This window comes from Canis lupus, chromosome 6 (assembly GCF_011100685.1).
Source record: "Canis lupus familiaris isolate Mischka breed German Shepherd chromosome 6, alternate assembly UU_Cfam_GSD_1.0, whole genome shotgun sequence".
Lineage (NCBI taxonomy): Eukaryota > Metazoa > Chordata > Mammalia > Carnivora > Canidae > Canis > Canis lupus.
Genome location: NC_049227.1, coordinates 36,757,007 through 36,781,779, shown reverse-complemented (window position 1 = coordinate 36,781,779; position 24,773 = coordinate 36,757,007). Strand labels below are relative to the sequence as shown.

At 49.2% G+C, this 24,773-nt stretch overlaps 1 protein-coding gene across 3 annotated transcripts in view; it reads left to right on the top strand.

Moving 5' to 3' along the window:
• Positions 1 to 9,427: 9,427 nt before the first annotated feature.
• SEC14L5 (SEC14 like lipid binding 5) overlaps positions 9,428 to 24,773 on the top strand; it is a 42,022-nt gene continuing 26,676 nt past the window's right edge. The window contains exons 1-3 of one of the 3 annotated variants that reach the window (XM_038540471.1): positions 9,428 to 9,632; positions 10,349 to 10,461; positions 17,734 to 17,892. In XM_038540471.1, coding sequence (XP_038396399.1) covers positions 17,752 to 17,892 — 141 coding nt within the window. In that variant the 5' untranslated portion in view covers positions 9,428 to 9,632; positions 10,349 to 10,461; positions 17,734 to 17,751. Of the gene's footprint in view, positions 9,633 to 10,348; positions 10,462 to 15,145; positions 15,252 to 17,733; positions 17,893 to 24,773 lie in introns of those variants that run through there. The other 2 variants (XM_038540472.1, XM_038540473.1) reach the window with 2 other exon arrangements.

Here is a 24,773-nt window from a genome sequence, read left to right as displayed (position 1 = left end):
ATACTGACTTCTTGCCTCCACAGTGCCTCCCACACATTCACCCATCCATTTATTGGGCACCTACTGTATGCCCAGCCCCGGGGAACACAGCAGCTAACAAGATACAACCCACATATTCTCAGCCTGGAAGGGAAAGAGATAGAAAAGGAGACAGACAACACATTTTAAAGAAATGCAATAACCTAAATGCCCACCAAGGAGGGGCGTGTGGCTGACACATGTTGAGACAGACATCGGACATCAGGTGGAAGGAGACGGGCACATGGTCGGGGGGGTGGAGTCTGTAGGCCTCACGAGGGAAGCGCTGGGTGTATTAAGTGAAAAAAGGAAGTGACCCACGACTGCATATTGCATTTTTGCCATTTGTGATGTCAAATAGAGCTGCCCCCCTGTATCCTCCAGCCTGCCTCATCTGGGTATGCTTGGGCCTTTTGTCCACTCTCTCTGCTGAGGTCAAACATTCCTGCCAGGGACCTGGGTGGCCAAGCCCCCCTGCACTGCCCTCCCGGGCCATTCTCTGGTCACTGGCTCAGGCTTAATCCCTCGCCTGGGCCCAGACCTCGGGACTGATGAGTCAACACCAGTTGGCTCTGGACAAACACCCCCTTGATGGCCCCCACCCTCGTCCAGTCCATCCTGTTCTCCGGAAAGGACTCAGCCTCTGCCGGTCTAGGGGCGACTCTGGAGAAGCCCTGTCCAATGGCACTTCCTGAGATGATGAAAATATTCTGTGTACATGGGAGGCCTAAGCCACATGTAGCTATCAAGCACTTGAAATGAGGCTAGTGCAAGTGAATTTTTTATTTTATTGTTCATATTTATCATTATTTATATAAATATATGATATATTAATATCCATGTGATTAAGTTCAAACAGCTGCATGGCTTCCTGGCTATTGCTTTAAGTGGCTCCAGAGAGTTAGATTGAGTCTAGGCATAGAGAAGTGGACATCCCAGGACCCCTGGCTCTCCCCCAGGCAGGGGCAGCAGGGGCCTCAGAGATTGAGCTGGGTGAATGTGGGGGGGGGGGTCCCTTGGGGTCTGCTCTGTTAATGGGGCCAAGCTTAGATTTTGGTGCCTGTGGCCAATCTGCCCAGCATTTTTATGTGACCCCAATCTGGGGGGCAAATCATGACCTGGGCTGACCCCTTAATATTGGAACGCTCAACTCTAGCACCATGGTCCAACCTTTTTCAGATCCCACCTCCTACTCTTCCTATCCCTGCTCCCACCTGCACTGTTCCAGAGGAACCTAGGATGGGGAGTTGGTGTCACATTTAATTTGCTGAAGGGCAATGGCAATGCATCATCCTTCCAACCTAGTGGAGTCAGAGGCCATAGCTGTCCTGGTCCTGGTCCTGATCCCCACAAGCACAGAGCTTGTATGCAGGGACTTTGCTTTTGCAGTGACCCCAGGCCATGGAAGCAGGGGCAAGAAGGAGAATGCACCAGGAGGAGGCAAACCGACCCAAGGTACAGCCACAAGGTGGGCCCTGCAGTGGGTTAATGGTGCCTCCCCTCCACCAAAGGTAAGTCCAAGTCCTAACCTCCCGCAACCTAGGAATGTGATCTTATTTGGAAAAAGATTCTTTATAGATATAATTAAGTTAAGGATCTCAAGATAAGATTGTCCTGGATTTAGGGTGGGTCCTGTATCCGATGACAGGTGTCCTTATAAGAAAAACACAGAGGATGATTTGCAGCATAGAGACACACTGAGAAAAGACGGCTGCACAGTGATCAGCAGAGCCAGAGATAGATGTGATGTGATGATGCAGGCGGGGGCCATAAGCCAAGGAATGGAGGCAGGATCTAGAAACCAGAAAAGGCACAGAAATGGATTCTCCCTTCGGAGACTCCAGAAGGAGCAAATCCTGCCGACACTCTGATTTTGGCCTACTGAGACTGATTTCATATGTCTGATCTCCAGAATTGTAAGATAATACATGGGTGGGTCTTTTTTTTAAGCCACTAGAAGGGCACCTGGGTGGCTCAGTCTGTTGGGCATCTGCCTTCAGCTCAGGTCATGACCTCGGGGTCTTGGGATGGAGCCCTACTTTGGGCTCCCTGCTCAGGGAGGAGCTGGCTTCTCCCTCTGACTCTCCATCTGTGCTCTCTTTTTCTCTTTCTTTCTTAAATAAATGAGTAGAATCTTAAAAAAAAAAAAAAATCCACCAGAGCAGTAGTAGGAAATTAATACATGAGGTTCCTCCTTCCCTGCCCCAAGGGGGGACTTTGTGCTACCATCAAGGTAATCTTGGGTCTGAGGAAGGTCATGGATGAAAGCAGGAGGGTAGAGGCTGGGGAGTGCCCCCTCTGCTCCCTGCACTCCCAGGCACATTCACCCTGGACACCCTCCCACCATAGAAACCCAGAGTGGAGCGGCATTCTGGTTGCCCCCCAAAGGCCAATGAGGAGATACAGCCCCAGGGGGAGTTTCTTACATGCTACTTCTTGACAGCCTTGTGGTGTGTGCAAGTAATTCATGTCAGAATTGAGTTGAATTGTAGGATACCCAACTGCTGTCCAGATATTTGGAGAACTGGTTGTTGGTGTGCAGAAAAACCTCATACGTTTGGTGTCAGGAGTGTTGAGAGTGGGGCACCTGGGTGGCTCAGTCAGTTAAGCCTCTGCCTTCAGCTCAGGTCATGATCTCAGGGTCCTGGGATGGAGTCCCACACCAGGGTCCCTCTCCCTCTGCCTCTCCCTCTGCTTTTGCTCTCTTTCTCATAAATAAATAAATAAATAAATAAATAAATAAATAAATAAATAATTTTCTTTAAAAGAAATGAGAGTAAAAACAGTTCAGCCATAAAAAGGAATGAAGCCCTGATACTTGTCACACCATGGAAAAATCCTGAAGACATGATGCTCAGTGAGAGAAGTCAGACACGAAAGGCCATGTCGCATGTGACTCCATTTATATGAAATGTCCAGAATAGGTAAATCCATAGAGAAAGAAAGCAAATCAGTGGTTGCCAGGGGTTTGGAAGGTAAATGGGGAGTGACTGCTAAAGGTTACAGGGTTTCTTTTTGGGATGATGAAAATGTTCTAAAAAAAAATCGATGGTGGTGGTTGCATTGTTCTGTGAATATACTAAAAACCACTGACACGTACACTGTATGTGGGTGAACTGTATGGTGTGAGGATTATGTTCTAATAAAGCAGAATTATCACATTCCTACGCCGTGCCATCTTAAATGCCACCCTCTCCAGGAAGTCCCCTGGAAAACGGTCCTTCTCTCCTAGCTGATACAATTTACCCCTAACTTTTAAAAAAAATAATTTTCCCCAACATGATTTCTTGAATTATTATGGTCAGATATACATAATATAAAACTTAGATTTTACCAACTGGAATTAAAATAAAAACTTGGGAAAAAACCATTACTATTTTTAAGCACTTTTAGGTGTACAGTTCAGCAGCACCAAATATACTCATGATGTTGTGCAATCACCACCACCACACGTCCCCATGACCTTCGTTTGGCAAAACTGAAACTCTGTCCTCATTAAACATTAACTCCTCCTGTCCCTTCCCCTTCCCCCAGCACCCACCCTTCCCCTTCCTGTCTCTATGAATCTGACTCCTCTGGGTACTTCATACAATCGGAATCACACAGTATTTGTCCTTTTGTGACTGGTTTCTTTCACTGAACATCACATCTTCAAGATTCACCCACGTTGTAGCATCAGATAAAATTGTCTTCCTTTTTAAGACCAAACAGTGTCCATGGTATCCCCACTTTAAAGGAGGGGACACTCAGGCCATATGCACTGCAGGGATGCTAAAAGGGGGCAGGGCCAGAATTCACACCCAGGCTGACCTGACTGCAGCACCTGCTGCTCACCACTCTGCCACCCAGCCCCCTCCCGAGCGCCACACTGACTCCTGGTGCACCCTACCTTTGCTCCCTCTCTCATCCCTCCTCACTGAGAGCTCCTGGGGCTCAGACAGCCTTTTACTCACCGTTGGACCTTGACCCCACCTGCAGGGCCTGATAGAGTCCCAAAGCTTGTGTGGAAGTGACGAGACCTGGGGGTGGGCTGGGGGTCTAGGTGCAGAGTGCCTGGCTGGGCAGCCTCCTGGGTCAGGCCCTTCCAGACTCAGCCTCTTGTTCCATTAGAGCTGCCCAATGACAGGGACCCCTGCATAGAGTGGTGCGGATTACAGCATGCACCCCTGTACATGGCCACCCTACCAAGGACCCCTACAGCCCTTGAGATTCCCAAATCCAGGAGCCTCCTGCGCTGTACTCTGAGAAGAGAGAGGAACTAAGAGGCAGCCCTGGGACAAATGAGATGTGTGGAAAGCAGAGTGGCGGGGTGGGCTGGTGGCTCAGTGGTTGAGTGTCTGCCTTTGGCTCAGATCGTGATCCTGAGGTTCCCATATCGGGCTCCCCACAGGGAGCCTGCTTTTCCCTCTGCCTGTGTCTCAGCCTTTCTCTGTGTCTCTCATGAATATTTAAATAAAATCTTAAAAAGGGATGCCTGGGTGGCTCAGCGGTTTAGCACTGCCTTCAGCCCAGGGCATGATCCTGGCGTCCCAGGATCAAGTCCCACATCGGGCTCCCTGCATGGAGCCTGCTTCTCCCTCTGCCTGTGTCTCTGCCTCTCTCTCTCTCTGTGTCTCTCATGAAAAAATAAATAAAATATTTTAAGAATAAATAAATAAAATCTTAAAAAAATAAAAATCACTGAAGTGTACACTTAAAAATGGTTAAGATGATACCTTTGATGTATATTAACCACGATTTAAAAAATGCCCCATCCTCTCCAGCTTAAGCATCGTCCCAGGGCCCTCATGTTATTCAAGGGCCCAGATCGAGGGCCACTGTGTTCCCACAAGGGTCTAGACTTCGGACCTCCTCACTCTCAATCCCCTCCTCACCCCACCAGTTCCTTGGTGTCATACTATGACACCATACTGACATTTCCGTACAGGACACGTTCTGAGCATATCTGCGCTTGGGTCTAGTGTTTCTTACTCAAACAATGCATTACAAATGGCTGAATTTCCTGTGGCAGAGGCCCCGTCTGTGGAGGAGCTATTCAGAGATGAGGGGTGGTTTTGGGAGTCTTCAAAACCTACCTCACCAGAAGGCAGCTTTGGCTTGGTTATTCCTGCAGGGCAAGCAAGAAGCAGCAAAGGTTGAAGGTCCTGCCCATGGGACTGACCTCCCAGCCCCGGAGATCCTACAGAATCAGCCCATCTTTCTGGTACCTCCTTAGTCCAGAACCAGGTGCCTGGATATCTTTACAATCCTGGCTGGAAAATCATATCTTTTGGGTAATTAAGCTACAGTCCAGGGCAGAAGGAGGCACTGGAGAATTAGAGTCCAGGGTTTGAGTTCCTTAGTAGTGGTGTAACCTTAGGCAAGTTACTCAATCTCTCTGTGCCATAGTTTTCCTTATGTTTATTTATTTTTTAATTTTTTCCTTATGTTTAAAATGAGGATTAAAATAGTTTTGATTAAAAAATAAAATAGTTTTGATTTTTAAAAAAGATTTAATTTATTTATTCATGAGAGACACAGAGAGAGAGAGGCAGAGACACAGGCAGAGGGAGAAGCAGGCTCCCTATGGGGAGCACGATGCAGGACTCGATCCCAGGATCCTGGGATGATGCCCTGAGCTGCAGGCAGACGCTCAACCACTGAGGCTCCCAGGTGTCCCAAGATAGTTTTGATCTTAAAGGTTTTTTTTTATTTTAATTTTTTAAAGATTTTCACTTATTCATGAGAGACAGAGAGGGGGAGAGAGAGAGAGAGAGAGAGGCAGAGACACAGGCAGAGGGAGAAGCAGGCTTCCATGCAGGGAGCCGGATGTGGAACTTGATCCCAGGTCTCCAGGATCGGGCCCTGGGCTGAAGGCGGTGCTAAACCGTTCAGCCACCCGGGCTGCCCAAGGTTTTTTTTTTTTTTTTTTTTTTTTTTTAATTTAGATGATAATCATACAACATAACCACTAACCCTTTTAACCGGACATTAATCATTTTGATGTGCACAATCCAGTGGCGTTGAGTGCATTCACAATGTTGTGCAATCACCCCCTCCAAAGAGTTCCAAAACATTTTCAACATTGCAGGGGTTGTTTTTGAGGATTAAATGTTTGTAAAGCCTGAGAACGGTGCCTGGAACAGTCCGTGGCAAATTAAGTGCTCAGTAGATGGCAGGAGAAGTCAGCAATGGAACAGCGCTCCTAATAGGTAACACGTGCTGGGCAGTGCTATTTATTAGCAGTTCTCTTCACTTGAGCTGGAGGAGGTGGGAGGTAGGTTCTCACTCCACTTTGGCCGCATTTTCCACTTTGAGCTCTCGGTACCCACCCAGCTGTCGCCCCCCACCCCCTCCCGGGCCCAGGGTAGCATCCTCACCGGTGGGGGACCAGAGGGGCGCTGATGGTAGGAGCGAGGAAACCCTAGGCCTCCCCCGCAGCCTCCCGGCCTCTCCTTTGCTCCCGGGGCTCTTTCTGGCTCGCTCCCTGCATCTCCCACGCCCACTCCTGCTCCTCCAAGCTGTCACCTTCTGTGGCAAAGGAGACACGTGTGTGGGCGGGTAGCCAAAAAGATTCCGCTAGAACGCGAGGGAGTGCATTGGAGGGGGGCACGCCCACATCTGGGAGGAGCCCTGGAGAGTCCCGCTCCGGAGCGCCCCCACCCCCCCGCGCGCGCGCCCTGGGAGCGGCGTTCAGTGCTGGGGCGCTCCGGGGTCCCCCCGCGCTTGGAAGGAACCCCCACCCCAAGGCCTGCCAGCCAGCACCACTAGACCCGTCCCCTTAGAAGAGTCACTTGGGGGTACTTGTTACACAGGCAGATTCCCAGCCTCCTCTGAGCGGTGCCCGGGAATCTGCCTTTTGAAGGGAACCCTAAGGGCAGCCCCAGTGGCGCCGCGGTTTAGCGCCGCCTGCAGCCCGGGGTGTGATCCTGGAGACCCGGGATCGAGTCCCACGTTGAGCTCCTTCCATGGAGCCTGCTTGTGTCTCTGCCTCTCTCTCTCTCTGTGTCTCTCATGAATAAATAAATAAAATCTTAAAAAAAAAAAAAAAAAAGAAAGGAAACATCCCGCTCTGTGGTTACTTCGTGCCCACAGCAGCTAAGTGTCCACGCTCACTACGCGCCCGGGACCGAAGCCCAGGACAAGCCTTGCGACTTTCCTTCGGGGTCCAGTGACATAACCCTGGACCCCATCTCTCCCAACAATCCGATCCCTGCGAGTGAGGACCTTTAGAGTCGTGGACTGTCGTTTGCCGCCACCTTGTGGCAGCGATGGCAACTTTGCGCTCCGTTTCCATTCTTGGTTAATTTTTTTTTTTTAATTTATTTATGATAGTCACAGAGAGAGAGAGAGAGAGAGAGAGGCAGAGACACAGGCAGAGGGAGAAGCAGGCTCCATGCACCGGGAGCCGACGTGGGAATCGATCCCGGGTCTCCAGGATCGCGCCCTGGGCCAAAGGCAGGCGCCAAACCGCTGCGCCACCCAGGGATCCCTCTTGGTTAATTTTTGAGAAAATGCACCGAGCACCTACTGTGCGCCCGGTACCCAGAAAGATGCTGCGGACCTGGGGGCAGGTGAATAAGACAGACAATGGTCCCTGCCTCGCGGAGCTCACAGTCTCCCGGGACAGTCAGTAACGCACAAATAAATAACACGAACGAATAAACGATTACCGAGTGTGACACGCGCTAGAAAGGGAACGAACAAGGGCTGGTTATCATAGGGCTGCAAAGGCCTATGTATTTGCTAAGCAGCCTTGTCACACCTTTTGCCTGCCCAGGACGGTGGGCCACGTGAGGGCAGGTGTGTCTGTCTGATTTCCCCTTGTGAATGGGTGAAGTCATCCAGTGCTGGCACATAGCACGTGCTCAGTAAGTGTCCCATGAATGAACACACAGATGCCAAGGCCGCCCAGAGCCAGCCTTTTGGCTCTTCCATGACGAATAGATAGGGAACAGGAAGGAAAGTCGGTTCCCTAGGGGTCTTGAGAAGGTAGATGGATTTAGGTGTGAGCTAAACGGAGGATGATGTTTGGACATCAGGAAGGCCCCAGTCCATCCTTTTTTTATTTTTTATTTTTTATTCATGAGAGACACACAGAGGCAGAGACACAGGCATAGCGAGAAGTAGGCTCCTCAAAGGGTGCCTGATGTGGAACTTGATCCCGGGACCCGGGGATAATGACCTGAGCCAAAGGCAGATGCTAAACCACTGAGCCACCCAGGTGCCCCCCAACATGTTTTATTTTATTTATTTATTTATTTATTTATTTATTTATTTATTTATTTATTTATTTATTTAAAAATTTATTTATCCATTATTAAGAGACAGAGAGAGAGAGAGAGGCAGAGACACAGGCAAAGGGAGGAGCAGGCTCCCGCATGGAGCCCGACATGGGACTTGATCCCGGGTCCCCAGGATCAGGCCCTGCGCTAAAGGCAGGCGCTAAACCGCTGAGCCACCCGGGCTGCCACCCAACCTGTTTTATTTTTTTTATTTTTATTTTTTAAATTTTTATTTATTTATGATAGTCACAGAGAGAGAGAGAGGCAGAGACATAGGCAGAGGTAGAAGCAGGCTCCATGCAGCGGGAGCCCGACGTGGGATTCGATCCCGGGTCTCCAGGATCACGCCCTGGGCCAAAGGCAGGTGCCAAACCGCTGCGCCACCCAGGGATCCCCCCAACCTGTTTTAAATTGTACCCTCGTCCTAAAAAAATAAAATAAAATAAATAAAAATAAAATAAAATAAAATAAAATAATAAATAAAATAGTACCCTCGCTTCATTTATTTCTTGAATCCTTTCCCTGCTCACTTGTTTCTCCTTGGAGTTTTTCACCATCCCACATACTTTATATTTGCCTTATTTATTTAACGTCTGTCCCCCCCAGAAATGCAAGCTACAGGAGGGCAAGGATTTTCGTGTTTTGTTCACTCAATGAGTCTCCAGCACCCGGAAGGACCTGACACTTAGTAGGGTGTTCTGTAAACCCATGCAGAGTGAATGAATGATGCCTGGGCGGGTCAGGGCGGCAGAGCCAGTAGGGCTCCAGGTGCAGCCCCACGGGAGGGGCGGGGCTCAGAGACTAGGCGACCGGGGCGACCCGACGGGGAAGGTAGACCTTACCAAGAGGGGAGGGACCGGGCGGGTCAAGGTCCTGGTGGGGGCAGAGCTAGGCTGGGGGTGGAGCCTCGGGGCGGGGTCTTCCCGGGGCTGGGCCGTTTCCGCGGCCCCGGGCCTTCCGGGAGGGACGAGCTTGGGGGCGGGGCCTACAGGAGGCGTGGCCAATCTGAAACAGGGCTGGGTTGGGGCGTAGTCCGACAGGGGATAAGTAAAAAGGGGGAGGGGCTAAACCTGGGGGCGTGGCTAGGCAGGGCCAATTAGGGGCCCGGTAGAGGTGGGCGGGGCCAGCCAAGGGGCGGGGCCAGACCGGGTTCTCCGCTGTCCCAGGTCCTGGAGCGCTCCCGCCAGGCAGGTCCCGCTCCCGCCCCGCTGGCCCCTCCCTGACTGGCCGGGCCCCGGGGGAGCGTGAGGCCGGACGCTGCGCTCGGGGCCAGGCGTCCGCGGGGGGCTCCGGCGGAGTCCGCTCCCTACTGCTCCCGGGGCTACGTCCCCGGAGACTTCGAGGGCGACGGTGAGCAGGGCTGCGGGGGGCCTGCGAGTGCATACGTGTGTGCGTGCATGTGCATGTGCGAGTGTGTGGACGTTTGTGTGCACCAAGGGAATTGTGTGCGTGCGTGGAGTTGGGTAGGTGTGAGCTCCAGGGAGCTAGCTGAGTGTGTGTGTGCGAAGTTGCATGTGTGTGCAAGGGCAGTCCTGTGTAGGAGGTGGGTAGTGCATGTGTGTGCCTGTGTGCGACAGAGACAGTGCATGTGAAATTTAGTGAAGGCTGTGTGTATGTCACGGTATCTTGGAGGAAAATGAGAGGGCAGGTGCAATGATATTTGAGGGTCTATGGTGTCAGGACGTCTGTGGCGAGCTGCGGGGTGCGGGGGTGGGTGGTGAATTGTGGGAGTGTAAGAGTTGCAAACGTGTGTTTCCATGTGAGTGGCAGTGATGGGTGCTCCTGGGGGCCTCAGTGTGAAGAGGTGGGGACGGAGGAAAGTTTGGGTCCTGATCGCTCTTGGAGGGATGAGTGTGATCTGGAGCAGTGGGTTATGGACAGGGCAGGTGTTTGGGTCCTGGCTCAGAGTAATTTGGTGATCACATCAGCCCCCTTGCTTGGAGGGCTGAAGAAATGTGTGGGTGGAGCCTGAGGGGGAAAGGCTTGCCCCTTGCTTAGGGAAACAATGGGCAGGGTTCTGGCTTCTGTGGAGGGAGCTGCTACCTTACCAGTCACCTGTTACCCAGGCTCTGCTCACTCCTGCCTGGGTGGCTTCTGCTGGCGCTCCTGTGAGAACATGGTGCAGAAGTACCAGTCTCCTGTCCGCATCTACAAGTACCCTTTTGAGCTGGTCATGGCGGTGAGTGACCCCTGATTCCCCAGCCCCTTGTATGATGGTTAGATGGATACAGGAGCTCAGCTATGCAGGGATGAAAGGGAGCCCCTCAGAAGCCCCAGATGAGAAGGAATTATTGAGCTGTTCCACTGACCTGGTGGGTCAAGCTTCTCACTAGTGACCCCACCACCCGGCTACCCCAGCCTTCACCACGGCTTCTGGAATCCTTGCCCACTGACCGAATCACAAAATCTTTCTTTCTCCTTGATGAACCAGACTTGTTCTCTCATCTCAAGCTCCTCTGACAGAAAACAAGGATATTGTGGGGCAAACCACTGCTGTCATTTTGTGTAAGGCTAATAATAATAATGGTACATATACCAATGATGGTGATGGTAGCAGCCATTCACCGAGGGTTTTACAGGGCCGTCTTTACTTACATTGTTTCATGATTTTCATTTTACCTTCGCTAAACTGAAGCTTGAACAGGTGAAGAGGTGGGGTGGTCCCAAGTTCTGTGGCTGAGAAGAGGCAGAGCCAGGGCTCAGACCAATGCAGGGGGTACTCTGGAGCCATGATTTTTACAACATCCCCCCCACGGTCCTCCTTCTGCTTGCACACCCCTTCTCCTTTTCCTCAAGGAAGCTGAGAGGGGGTGAGTGTGCAGCAAGGGCAGTCATTTGCAGGATGTATTCAGACTGACTATTTAAGTCAGGCAGCCAGTCAGTTGACGGACTAGAATGAGCTCCGAAGCTCTTGGGCTCCTGGATCAATGGTCTTTGCACCATACAGCAGGTGCTGTCAACAGGCATATTTAACTTTCCTTCTTGAGACCATCCCTCTGCCTCTCGGAAGTCCCTTTCCGTGGGGGAAAAAGGGGGCAATGCTATGGGGTTGTGTTAGGAGTAAATGAGATACTGTGTAATGCCTCTGGTGCAGCGCCTGGCACATAGTTGGCACTCACTAAATGTGGTTGTCCCTGTTATTCCACCACAGGGTGTTATAAATGATTGTATTGAAAGTGCAAGAAACACCGGCATCCATCTGCATCCTCCCCGTCCCAGCCTGGGTGCTTAAATTCAGCCTTTGATTCAAGGACTTTCATATCAATGGGTACCTCTGTGGGCATGTGTCCTGCCTTATTCTACAAATATACCTATATGTGTTTATAATCCCATAATGGATTTTGAAGCATCTGGAGCCATTCATACATGTTGTGCTGTTATTTGCAGATGATTCCAGACTATGAGGCAGGGGCAGGCCTGGGGTTGTAGTGACCAGCTGGGTTACCTTGGGCAAATTACTTAACCTCTCTGAGCCTCCATTCCCCATCTCTAAATGAGGAGTATGTGGTTTCCCAAATCTAGGCTTTGTGCCATGGATTAAATGAGTTGATATATGCAAAGCTCCCAGTGCAAGGTCTGGCACAGGCCAAATGCTGTTACTGTTATGATTGCTGCCGCATCTGGCTGTGTGACTTTCCCTCATTTGTAATAAGGGTGGGACACCAGGGGATGATGAAGAGTCAGAAGTGTGGGGTCCTTGCTGCAGCTCTGCTCTGGTCCGGCTGTGTGCTGATGAAAAGTCACTGAATTTCTCTAAGCCTTGGTTTCTTCATTTGTGAAATGAGGATGGTTATATGCATTTCATAGGGTTGTCATGAGGATTAAAGGTTTTATATATATAGGTTATAAATATATATTAAAAATATATATAGTGGGATCCCTGGGTGGCACAGCGGTTTGGCGCCTGCCTTTGGCCCAGGGCGCGATCCTGGAGACCCGGGATCGAATCCCACATCGGGCTCCTGGTGCATGGAGCCTGCTTCTCCCTCTGCCTGTGTCTCTGCCTCTCTCTCTTTCTCTCTGTGTGACTATCATAAATAAATAAAAATTTAAAAAATTAAAAATATATATAGTAATGTAGGGGGAATAAAGTGTTGGGGGCAGGTGCCCCACACAGGGCTTAGTCCATACCAAATAGACAATAAATGTAAGTTAAATATAAATACTTGTCCTCTGTCTAAGGCTCTAGGCAGCTCACATTTTCTAAGACCCTAAGACTCATTCATTCATTTAAAATCAGAGAGACACTGTCCTCACCATTCTGGGACAATCCAGGGACCTGTGATTCTCTACCATGAAGCTGAGACAAATAACTGTAAAATGGAAAACTAACACTGTTTTATTATTGCATGAGCTTAATAAACGTAAATTTAATTTAACATATTTAGGATTCTCAAAAATATTTACAATTATTGCACTTTAAAATAGAACATGCTGGCTAAAGTAGCATGTGAGTCTGTATTAATAAGACTAATTATTCACATTGATTTTACTAGAGTATGTTAAGCATAATTTGCAAGCTTCCTGTTTCATAAATGAAGGCAGGACTCCTTTTACTGCCCTAGCTGTTAACAGTCCCTAAGTGTTGATGCATAGAGGCTTGTGGGAGTAGGAAACAAAGGTTTTCAGATACTTATTATCTGTATCTGCATTAATTTATTTGTATTTTTCAAAGGGACAGCCTTGCCATGTTTTCTTATCTTCCATACAATCCTTGTTGGTGAAAGGGCCCCAAACCTCTGCAATGTTACCGACAAAGCCACTTTGCCGACTGTTTACAAAACATCATTGTCCCCAAAATAGCTGCATAACTCAACATAACTTGCATGCTGTGTGGACACAAAAGGGTTTTTCTGCACTTAATGTCTGTCTTTGTTTCTCAGCTAAACACTTGCCCTCAGTTTGAGTCAGATGCCAGGGAAGTTTCAGATGGACTCAGCTATTCTTGGTATATCCGAGTGACCAGATGAGATGGCCTTTGGTTATTCTGCTTAACAAAACTGACTGGAGAATTGAAGCATTCCTTGCTTCAGAAGTCCACCAGCAATGAACTCAGATGACTAACACTGGGCTCAAGGAATTGGTTATAAAATAGCACTGAGTCAACCTTTCTAGACCAAGCTTAAAAAGTTACCAAAAAAATTTTTTTTCTCTTTCATTTCAAAAATTTACCTAATCCAGTGAATGAGGTGTCTCTTTCGTTGGGCCAAATCCCCTGCCATGAATTCTATTTCTGAAGGTGGGATTCCAGGGAAGAAAGCAAAGGCTTTCTTCTTTCCTGGTTGTATTCTGTATTATTTGGTTCAAAACAGTGAGCTTGTATTATCTTGGTAAACAGAAGGAAACAATGAAGACAATGGAGGTAGCTGTGTACCCAAGGTTGGAGAGGGTCTTTGGCCCCTTTGTATGTGGGGTCCCAGAAGGTGGTGGTGAGGTCTTCATGCATATAACACAAAAACGGTGTCTTGAACTTCAGACGGTGGTCACTTGAGCGTCAGAGGCCACTCTCTGGTCAGGCCTACAGCCTGTTGTGAATGGATTCTGGGTTGTCTGGGCTCTCCTCCCAGATGGATGGTGATTAAGAGCCAGATCCATCAGCTGGGTCCCTGCTCCAGTTTCTCAGCTGCTCCTCTGAGAGTGGAAGTGAGGATAGGATGAAGGGACAGGGGTGCCCGGATAGGGCCTTGGCATATTGTTCATGCTGGTGAAATATGATTCGGGTTTATTGTTATTATTTATTGTTCTAACAGCTTTATTGAGCTATGACTCACATACCCATTTAAAAGTACAAGTCGGGGAACCCTGGGTGGCGCAGCGGTTTAGCGCCTGCCTTTGGCCCAGGGTGTGATCCTGGAGACCCGGGATTGAATCCCACGTCGGGCTCCCGGTGCGTGGAGCCTGCTTCTCCCTCTGCCTATGTCTCTGCCTCTCTCTCTCTCTCTGTGTGACTATCATAAATAAATAAAAATTAAAAAATAAATAAATAAATAAAAGTACAAGTCAGTGGTTTTTAGTATTCGTGGAGTTGTGTACCCATCACCCCTGTCAGGTTTGGAACACTTTTATCACCCCATAAAGAAACCTTGTGCTCATTTGCAGTTTTCTTCCATCTCTATGCCCCCAGCCCCTGATAACGACTAGTCTACTTTCTTTCTCTGTGGACTTGCCTATTTTAGATATTTCATGTAAGTAGAATCCTAGGACCTGTAACCCTTTGTGACACGCTTCTCACACTTAGCATCATGTTTTCAAGGTAAAGCTGAGTAATAGTCCATTGCCTGGATAGACCACATTCATTTTCTTTTCTTTTCTTTTCTTTTCTTTTCTTTTCTTTTCTTTTCTTTTCTTTTCTTTTCTTTTCTTTTCTTTTCTTTTCTTTCTTTTCTTTTCTTTTCTTTTCTTTTCTTTTCTTTTCTTTTCTTTTTTTAAAGGATTTTATTTATTTATTCAAGAGAGACACAGAGAGAGAGGCAGAGACATAGGCAGAGGCAGAAGCAGGTTCCATGCAGGAAGCCCAATGTGGGACTCGATCCCAGAACCCCGGGATCACGCCCTGAGTCAAAGGCAGAGCTCAACCACTGAGCCACCCAGGTGTCCCCCACATTCGTTTTCCACTCATCAGTGGATGGGTTGTTTCCAGTGTTGGGCTATCACAAATAACACCACTACGCACACCAATGGACATGTTTTGTGTTGACATATTCCTTCCAAAAAAAATCCCTGCCATGAATAACAGTGATTATTTGGTGGGTTGAGGCAAATTCCATTTTAAATTTTATTTAATTGACATATTCGCATTGCTTATGAGGTCCCAGACACTGTTCTGAGCCAATTCGAGTATTAAGTCATTTGTTTCTCCTAAGCACCCCAAGAGATGTGTTCTGCGGGTGGCACCATTCTATGAGGAGGAAACTGAGGCACTGGAAGGATGAATGGATTACCCAAGGCCACAAAGCAAACATGAGGCAGGTGAGGACTTAACTGCAGGCAGTTCAGCCTCAGAGTTTACATTCCCAAGCATGAGTCTGCCATTTCTCAGAGCTGAGGATCTCAATCCATTGGAGTGGCATCTGGGCCCAGTGAGTGGTTTCCACCAGGACTGTGTCCTGAATGCCTACACTCCATCAGGACCCCACAAAGAGGAGCACAGCCAGAGCCCACAGACCCTGACCTTCCAGGCGGGTGGGGGGTGGGGGGTGGTGGCAGCAGTTACCTACCAAATGCTCTGGGTGCCTGGCGCTTGAGGCGTGCTCAGAGGCAGGAACTTTCAGAGCAGCCTTGGCTGTAGTGGGGGGTGGGGGGTGGGAATCGAAGGCTTGCAGAGGGTACTGCTGGTCAGTATGTTCATTGACTCGGGCTGCGTAACAAAGCACCACGATGACTGGGTGGCTTAGAACAACAGACATCTAGAGGCCAGCCGTCCAAGATCAAAGTGTCAGCAGGGCCAGTCTTCCTCCTAAGGTGCTTTGGGAGGATCTGTAACGGGATTCACTCTGGGCTCCGGGTAGTTCTTCAGCTTGTGGCGGCATAGCTCCAACCTCCACGTGGCATATTTCCTCTGTGTGTATGTGTGCCTCTGGGTCCAGATTTCTTTTTTTCTTTTTTTCTGATTTCCTTTTTTATAAGCACACCAGTCATATTGGACTTATAAGTACACTCTAGTGACGTCATTTTAACTTGATTACCTCTGTAAAGACCCTTTTTCCAAATACGGTCACATCCTGAGGTGCCTGGGGCTAGCACTCCAACTTACCTTTCCTGGGGGGGATACAATTCAGCCCATTATGCTCAGTAAATGGCATCATCTGTAAATGGCAGACACCTGAATTTAGGGAAATCTGACCCCGCAGCCTGTGCTCACAGGCAGACATTCCAGACTCTGGCTGGGACGTTCAGTAAACACCTGTGCACCAGTGGCCCAGGCCGCTCCACCAGTGACCCAGCTGCCTCTTGTCCGGGCAATGCCCCAGGATCCCAGTGGGACTCCCAGGCCCCGTGACTTCAGCTCATCTCAGATTCTGCAAATCTAAAGAAGGAAGATGGCTCGGAGTAGAATTTCCTTAGCAATAGGCTTTTCGCACAGAGGAAGGGTTACGGAGGTGAGAGCTATCGTCAGCAATTAAGTGTTAAAATATTTAAAGACCTGGCCTTTTGTATTGATAAACAGCTTGTAATTTAGCAAATGGGTTATTAATAAGGAGCAGCATCTAGAGGTAAATCCTTGTGGCTTTGCTCAGGCCAGGGCCCTTACAGTTGGACCCGTTGTTATGGATGTAGTTTTAATAAAGCAGCAGGGGTTTTATTTAAATGAGTTTAAATTAGTTCCCTGGAGCCCATCATCTGATCCTGTTGCTAACAGATTAAGGGAACCGACATTTTCCATTCTGGATTACTTACAGGGACCTGACGCGTTCTGATTGGGGCTGGGAGAACAGAGGTGACCCACAGCCCAGCAAAGTGATCTTATGATTTCGGAAGGAAATTTTGGACTAATTTATGTGGATGGTAATTCACACACATGTTCGTGTATGCATCCTACAAATATTTATTGGGTTTCACTGTGCTAAGCAGCATGCCAGGTGTACAGGCTACCACATAGTTGATTCCTAGCACTTTTTGAAATGCATCATGATTCTGTTAGTCTGCTTCCTTGCTTGTTTATATGGGACTTTCTCATTAAAGTATGCTTCGGGAAGGTGGGGACTGTGTCCATCGTGTTCTGGTTCTCCTGACACAATCCCTTCCTGCCCTCATAGAGTTTGCAGTGGTGTGTGCATGCGTGTGTGTGTGTGTTTCTGAGAGTGAGAGAGAGAAGGAATCAGGCAAGTGCCATGTAGGATGATTCCTTTTTTTTTTTTTTTTTTTTTAAGATTTTATGTATTTATTCATGAGAGGCACAGAGAGAGAGAGGCAGAGACACAGGCAGAGGGAGAAGCAGGCTCCATGCAGGAAACCCGACATGGGACTCAATCCCAGGAGCCTGGGATCACGACCTGAGCCAAAGGTAGATGCTCAACCACTGAGCCGCTCAGGCGTCCCTAGAATGATTCCTAACAGGGAATGAACGGGGTGTTGTGGGAACACGGGGACAGGCCCATTGATCGCCAGCTGAGGGTCTTTTAGGTCATTCAGGCTGAGCCTTGCCAAGGGCAGGAGGGCCCACTGAGTGCAGAGAAGGAGGAGACCTTTTCTCTGAAGAAATAAATGTGGCTCATTGGGGCTCCAGTGTGAGTTAGAAAGTGATTGGCAGGGTCAATTTGTCTGTTCAAGGACCTTGGGAGTTTTGAAAGGGTTTAAGCATGAGTGACATGATCAGATTTAGGGTTTAAGTGGATTGGAGGGGGTTTTCCATCCCAGAGGCCAGGAGAACGTGGGGAAGCAGAGGTGACAGGGGCTGGGCACATTCCTGAGACACTTGAAAAATCTAAAATAGTGTTTCCCTCCCATCAAGGTCCTGACATGCCGCTAAATGTCAAGACGCTCTGGGCTGGCCTCTCTGCCTCCGAGTCCCTCCCTGAAGCATCAAAGGCACCAGCTGATCCTGGAAATTTGTGGGCACAGAGTGTGTTCAGAGGAGGAGAGTTTCCTCCACCCTGCTCCCCATGCGTGGGTGAGACTCCACAGCAGGTTTTTGCGCAGTTGCTGGGTGGGTTGGCCAGGCTGTGCGTCTCCCCCCCACCCCTGGTGCTGGAGAGGCCAAGCATTCTGATGGTGTGACCTCACGAGGCAGAGACACAGTCCTGGCCCGGCAAAGGGACATCCAAATCTGATTCGTGCGAAGAAGGGATAGAACAGGAGCAGATAGGGCAGCCCCGGTGATGCAGCGGTTTGGCGCCGCCTGCAGCCTGGGGTGTGATCCTGGGGACCCAGGATCGAGTCCCATGTCAGGCTCCCTGCATGGAGCCTGCTTCTCCCTCTGCCTGTGTTTCTGCCTCTCTCTCTCTGTGTCTATGAATAAATAAATAAAATCTTTAAATAAAAATAAAACCTTAAAAAAAAAAAAAAGAACAGGAGCAGATAATACCTAGGGCCCACTCACTGCACCCCATGCTACAGCCTCAGGACCAGGAAACTGAAAAAAAAACAGGCAGAACTGTTCCCAGCCCCGTGTTCAAGGCCGATTTCACTGGTCCAGAGCGGCAGTTGCACGGTGCTCACGACCACAGACCGGACCATCCAGGCTTGTACTCGCCTGCCAGTAGGCACCTGCTCTGTGCAGGTGGAGCACGAACAGCGATACCTGGGCACAGGTGCGGAAGGAGCCCACTTCACGGTGACATGGGGTCCTGGGCTGCTCCACCTGCTTTTCCAGGTGGACAAATGTCCATGGGTCCAACTTTCTGCTTTCTTTCTCAACACCTGCTCTTTCCTCCCTCCCAGCCTTCTTTCCTCCTTCCTTCCCTCCTTCAGCAAACATTGCTCAGGTGTCTACGGGCTCCCAGGGGTTTTACAAGGACGCCGGGGAATCCAGTGGCAAAGAAAACAGACATAGAGACGGAGGTGTTGACTAGAAACAAACACAGACATGATAGGCTACTCCAAATCACAATCAACGTTCCTGGTAGGGTTTTAAGCCACCCAGGAGGGGACCCCTGGGTGCCTCAGTGGTTTAGGGCCTGCCATGGGCCCAGGGTGTGATCTTGGGGTCCCAGGATCGAGTCTCACATCGGGCTCCTGTATGAAGCTTGCTTCTCCCTCTGCCTGTGTCTCTGCCTCTCTCTCTCTGTGTCTTTCATGAATAAATAAATTTAAAAGATCCTTAAAAAAAAAAAAAAAGCCACCAAGGAGATGGCTCACTCAATTTAAAAAAAAAAAAATTGTGGTAGGGACACCTGGGGGGCTTAGCGGTTGAGTATCTGCTTTTGACTCAAGGCGTGGTCCCGGAGTCCCAGAATCGAGTCCCACATGGGGCTCCCTGCATGGAGCCTGCTTCTTCCTCTGCCTGTATCTCTGCCTCTCTCTCTGAGTCTCTCATGAATAAAATAAAATCTTAAAAAAATTGTGGTAAAATACATATCATGCAAAATGTCCCATTTTAACCTTTTTTAAAGGTGTACAGTACAGTTCAGTTCAGAATGAAGCGCATTCACAGTGTTGTACAGCCCTCCCTGCCATCCATCCCCAGAACTCTTTCATCTTCCCAAACTGACAATCTGCCCCCCTTAAACACCAACCCCCCACCCTGGCCACCCCTCCCAGCCCCTGGCACGCACCCTCTACTCTGCCCACGAATCTGACTATTCCAGGGACCTCATACACGCGGAACCACACAGCGTTTGTCCTTTGCGTCTGGCTTCCTTCACTGAGTGTGATGTTTTTGAGGTTCAACCGTGTTGCAGCAAGTTTCAATACTTCCTTCCTTTTTATGGCTGAATCATATTCCACCATATGGATGGACCACATTTTGTTTATCCATGCATCCCTGAATGCACATTTGGGACGTTTCTGCTGTTTGGCCGTTGTGAATGATTCGGTACAAATATCTGTTCAAGTCCCTGTTGATTTACTCTCATCCATTAAAAAAAGCTCTTATGTTGGGGGCATCTGAGTGGCTCAGTTGGTTAAGCGTCTGCCTTCAGCTCAGGTCATGATCTTAGGGTCCTGGGATCGAGTCCTGCATTGGGCTCCCTGCTCAGCGGGGAGTCCGCTTCTCCCTCTGCCTCCCCTCACTCCTGCTCATGCTCGCGTGCGTGTACACACACACACACACACACTCTCTCTCTCTCTCTTTCTTTTTTTTTTTTTTTTTTTTTCTCTCTCTTTCTCAAATAAATAAATCTTTGGAAAAAAAGATTCTCTTAGCATTTAAAAAAAAATCTACGATGTCATGTCTGGCACTGTGCTCAGTCCCTTAAACATATTATCTCCCTTGAATCTTTACTGTAGTCCTTATGAAGTAGGTATCATCAATCATTCTCATTATCTTCTCTCTTCTTCTTCTTCTTCTTCTTCTTTTTAATTTTTTTTTTTTTTTGAGGGAACTGAGTCTCAGAGAGGTTAAGTCGAGGTCACCCAGCTGGCAAGTGACAGAGGCAGCATCTAAACCCTGTGTTCTTTTTTTTTTTTTTTTTTTTTTTAAACCCTGTGTTCTGATTCAGACATGCCATCAAACCTGAGCCTTGTCCCCTCGCTGTATCCAGGTGTCCTGGCTGGAGGGTCCTTCTCACCCTTTGTCTCCATCTTTTGTGTCTCCCGAGCTGGCTTTGACTAGAAATAGCAGCAGGTTGTTCAGCTATAGGACCCCCCAGGTATACATGTTTTTATAGATTGTAGACAGCAGTCAAAAGGCTCCAGTGTAATGTTGCCCTGGTTCTACCCTGCCTGCTACCCTTCATCAGCTGGGGTGACACTGCTGCCCTCAGATGTTTGATGTCTCAGCCACAAAGCTCTAGCTAGCAACCTGGCCTAAGTTGAGAGATCCATACCGTAGAATATTACTCAACTGTGAAAAGGAATGAAACACTGACACCCTGCCACAAGGTGGATGAGCCTTGAAAACACGATGCCAAATGAAAAAAGCCAGACACGAGAGGCCACATACTATATGATTCCACTCACATAAAATGTCCAGAGAAAGGGGCAGCCCCGGTGGTGCAGTGGTTTAGTGCCTCCTGTAGCCCAGGGTGTGATCCTAGACCCCCGGGATGAAGTCCCACATCAGGCTCCCTGCATGGAGCCTGCTTCTCCCTCTGCCTGTGTGTCTGCTTCTCTGTGTGTGTGTGTGTGTGTCATGAATAAATAAATAAAATCTTAAAAAAAAATGTCCAGAGAAAGCAAATCTGCAGAGATCAAAAGAGGATTACTGGTTGCCTATGGCCGGGGTTGGGACCCTAGGGGTTGACTATAATGGGTAGGGAATTTCTTTTCAGGGTGCTGACATGTTTTGGAATTAGATGATGGTGATGGAGGCACAACTTTGTGAATGTGCTAAAACCCACTGAAATGGACACTTTAAATGGGTGCAGTTTATGGTATGAGAATTCTATCTCAAGCTTATTTTAAGATTTTATTTATTTATTCATGAGAGACGAGAGATAGAGAGAGAGAGAGAGAGAGAGAGAGAGAGGCAGAGACACAGGCAGAGGGAGAAGCAGGCTCCACGCAGGCTGCCCAATGTGGGACTCGATTCCAGACCCAGGATTATGCCCTGAGCCAAAGGCAGGCACTCAACTGCTGAGCCACCCAGGCGTCTCTCTATCTCAGTTTATTTTTATTTATTTATTTTTTAAAGATTTTATGTATTTATTCTTGAGAGAGAGAGAGAGAGAGAGAGGCAGAGACACAGGCAGAAGGAGAAGCAGGCTCCATGCAGGGAGCCCTGATGTGGGACTCGATCCCAGGACTCCAGGGTCACGCCCTGGACCGAAGGCAGGTGCTAAACCGCTGAGCCGCCAGGGCTGCCCCCATCTCAGTTTAAAAAGAAGTTGGGGGAGATGAGAGAATATCGATACTTGATACTCGTCTGTCTGGGGTGGGGGTCTCCCAGGCTTGCAGCGGGCAGGTGGGGGTCATCGAGGAAGGCTCCTGAGGAGTGTGACTGGAGGCGTGTGCCTTGCATGAGGTCACAGTGGTCAGTGTCCCGAATCCAGGCTGCAGCATGGAAAAGAAGGCAAAGTACCGGGTCAGAGTACATTAGTGCAGTTAGGATCTTCTTTCCACAGTCTTGGTGGAAGGTTTGGGGTAAGCAGCTTCCAGCCTTTTTTGAATTTGCATGAGGAAGAGCAGGAAGGAAGGGGGGGGAGGAGGCAGCAGCTGTCAAGTGATTAGCAGAAATAGCTTTTCTGTACTTTATAGAATCTCACTCTTTTTTAAAATTTAAATTTATTTAACAAATGCTTATGTAGAACGAACCATGTGCCAGGCACTGTTCTCAGCACTTTACGAAAACGGACTCCTTCACTCCCCCCCACACATCCCACAACTCAGCAAGGTAGCTACTTTTCTTATTCTCCTTTGAACAAATGAGTACATTAAGGAACTGAGAGCTTGATGACTCGTTCAAGGCCACACAGTTGGTAAGAGGCAGAGCAGGGATTTGGACCCAAGCCCCAGAGTCCATGCCCTTAATGGGTACGGAATGCTGTCATTCACTCATTCATCATGTAAATGTCTACTGAGTGTTGACTATGTCATTTTGACAAGCCCTGAGGATTTGGTGGGAGGGGAAAAATCTCACTGCCTGGGCCGATGACTTCTTGTCAGCAGTTATGACGCACAAATAAAGGAAACGGGTACAACCAAGTGCTCATTGCGAGTGAATTACTCCACGTTACAGATGAGCCTGAAAAGGGAGAGAGAGGACTTGCCCGTGTCCAAGGTCACCCAGTGGGAGGTAGGCAAGTCTGGCCAGGAGTCCAGGGGCCCATCTGCATCCTAAGTGTGTCACTGTGGATTTTTACAGGATGGAGGCCCAGGGGAGGCAGTCAACGGAAGTTTCCACTGGTCCCTGCCTACCCCAGCTGCGGCCCTGCATGGGCGGGTTCTGGGCCTCGGACCAGCTTCCTTTCTGAGTGAGGAGGCTTGGGTGTCCCTCTCTAGCCACCTGGCAGAGGGCTGTAACCGAATCCTTCTGCTACCTTGTGTCCCTGAGGGGTCCAAACAATGTGCCTGTTCAGCACAAGGAAGCTCAGGCCTGATTTGTGGGGACACGAGCCTGTAGGGAGGGTCCTGTGGACTGTCTGGTTCTGTAAGACCCTGCCATGTGCCAAAGGCGAAGGTCCCCCTGGCTCACAGGTTTAGGCCAGAAAGTCTCAGCATTTCCAAACTGTTGACAATTGTGATGTAGCCAAAGTCCCCTAAGAGCCAGGATAGGGTGGTTCAGGGCTGGGGTCTGGGTCAGACCCACCCCTTACTGACTGTGGGATGCCTTCCCAAGCCTGCACTTGCCTATCTGTAAAATGGGGGAATACTAGTTTCCATCTTGGGGCGCTGATGATGCAGTGAGTGCCCTGTGAATGTTAGTAGCAACAATGTCTGACGCTGGACCGCACAACCCTGGGAACTCTCCGGCAGGAGATAGGGCACTGGCACTGGGTTGGACTCTTTAGGAGCTTCTGCCTTTCAGATGGGACCTGAGCTCTGACCACTCCCCGCCCCAGTGCCTGGCATAGCTCCGTCATTGCTACTTGAGGGAGGTAGCATCTTCCCTTTCAGGGTCAGGGCAAGTTGTGTCCAAGCAGCTGTCTGCTGCTGACCAGCCCTCCGCCCTCTGCCCTCCACTGTTATCTGGGGGCTCCAGATGGAGCTCTTCTAACTCTAGAGGTCTCTTACAACAGGAAGTCAGCCTGGTGAAGCTCAGTTGGATGCTCTGTCTCCACGGCCTGTCATTCCCCTCTGGGGCCACTTTTCTTGGGACTTTGTGTTTTTTTTTTTAAAGATTTTAGGGCAGCCTGGGTGGCCCAGTGGTTTGGCGCTGCCTTCGGCCCAGAGCATGATCCTGGGGACCCAGGATCGAGTCCCACGTTGGGCTCCCTGCATGGAGCCTGCTTCTCCTTCTGCCTATGTCTGTGCCTCTCTCTCTCTCTCTCTCTGTGTGTGTCTCTCATGTAAATACATAAAATCTTTATTTATTTTTTAAAAAGATTGTATCTATTTATTCATGAGATGCACAGAGAGAGGCAGAGACACAGGCAGAGGGAGAAGCAGGGAGCCCAATGCAGGACTCGATTCCAGACTTCCGGATTCATGCCCTGGGCCAAAGGAGACCCTTAACCACTGAGCTACCCAGGCGTCCCTCTTGGGGCTTTTTGGATGATCAAGTTTAAATTATTTTTTTCTTTGCTTGTGGTCATTTATTAGTCCTACTGTGTGCCAAGAACTGAGACAGGCACGTATGAGGTCAGTGCCGTGGAAAAGCATGCAGCCCAGGCCTTCGGCATGCCACATGCAAGCTAGGATATGGCTAAAGGGTGTGATAAATGGTATCAAGGAAATGAATAGGCTCAAAGGACAGAATAGGGAAGGAGAGACAGCCTTGCTGAGGAGGAGGTGGGGGAAGATGTCCCAGGAGGAGGGACCAGCACAGATGAGTCCCTGAAGCTAGAGAATCTCCTTAGCCCCTGATCCAGGTCTCCGACCTGTCTGGAATTCTCAGTTACTTAGGCCTCCCTCCTCTTTCACTGTCAAGTGAACTGATTAGTGGTCCAAGAAGAGAGGACAGCTTGTGCAAAGGCCCTGTGGTAGGAAGAGATGGTAGGTGCATTCGTGTCCTGTGGTAGGAAGAGATGGTAGGTGCATTTGTGTCCTGTACCACAAACTGGGTGGCTTAAATAGCAGAAACTTTCTACCTCACAGTTTGAAGGCTAGAAGTCTGAGATCAAGGCTTTGGCAGGGTTGGTTCCTTCTGGGGGCTTGAGGGAGAATCTGTTCCATGCCTTTCTACTAGTTTCTGCTGTTGCCGGTAATCTTTGGCATTCCTTGGCTTGTTGAGGAATAACCCAGACTTGTGCCTTCATCCTCACGTGGTGTTTTCCCTGTATGAGTGTCTGTGAC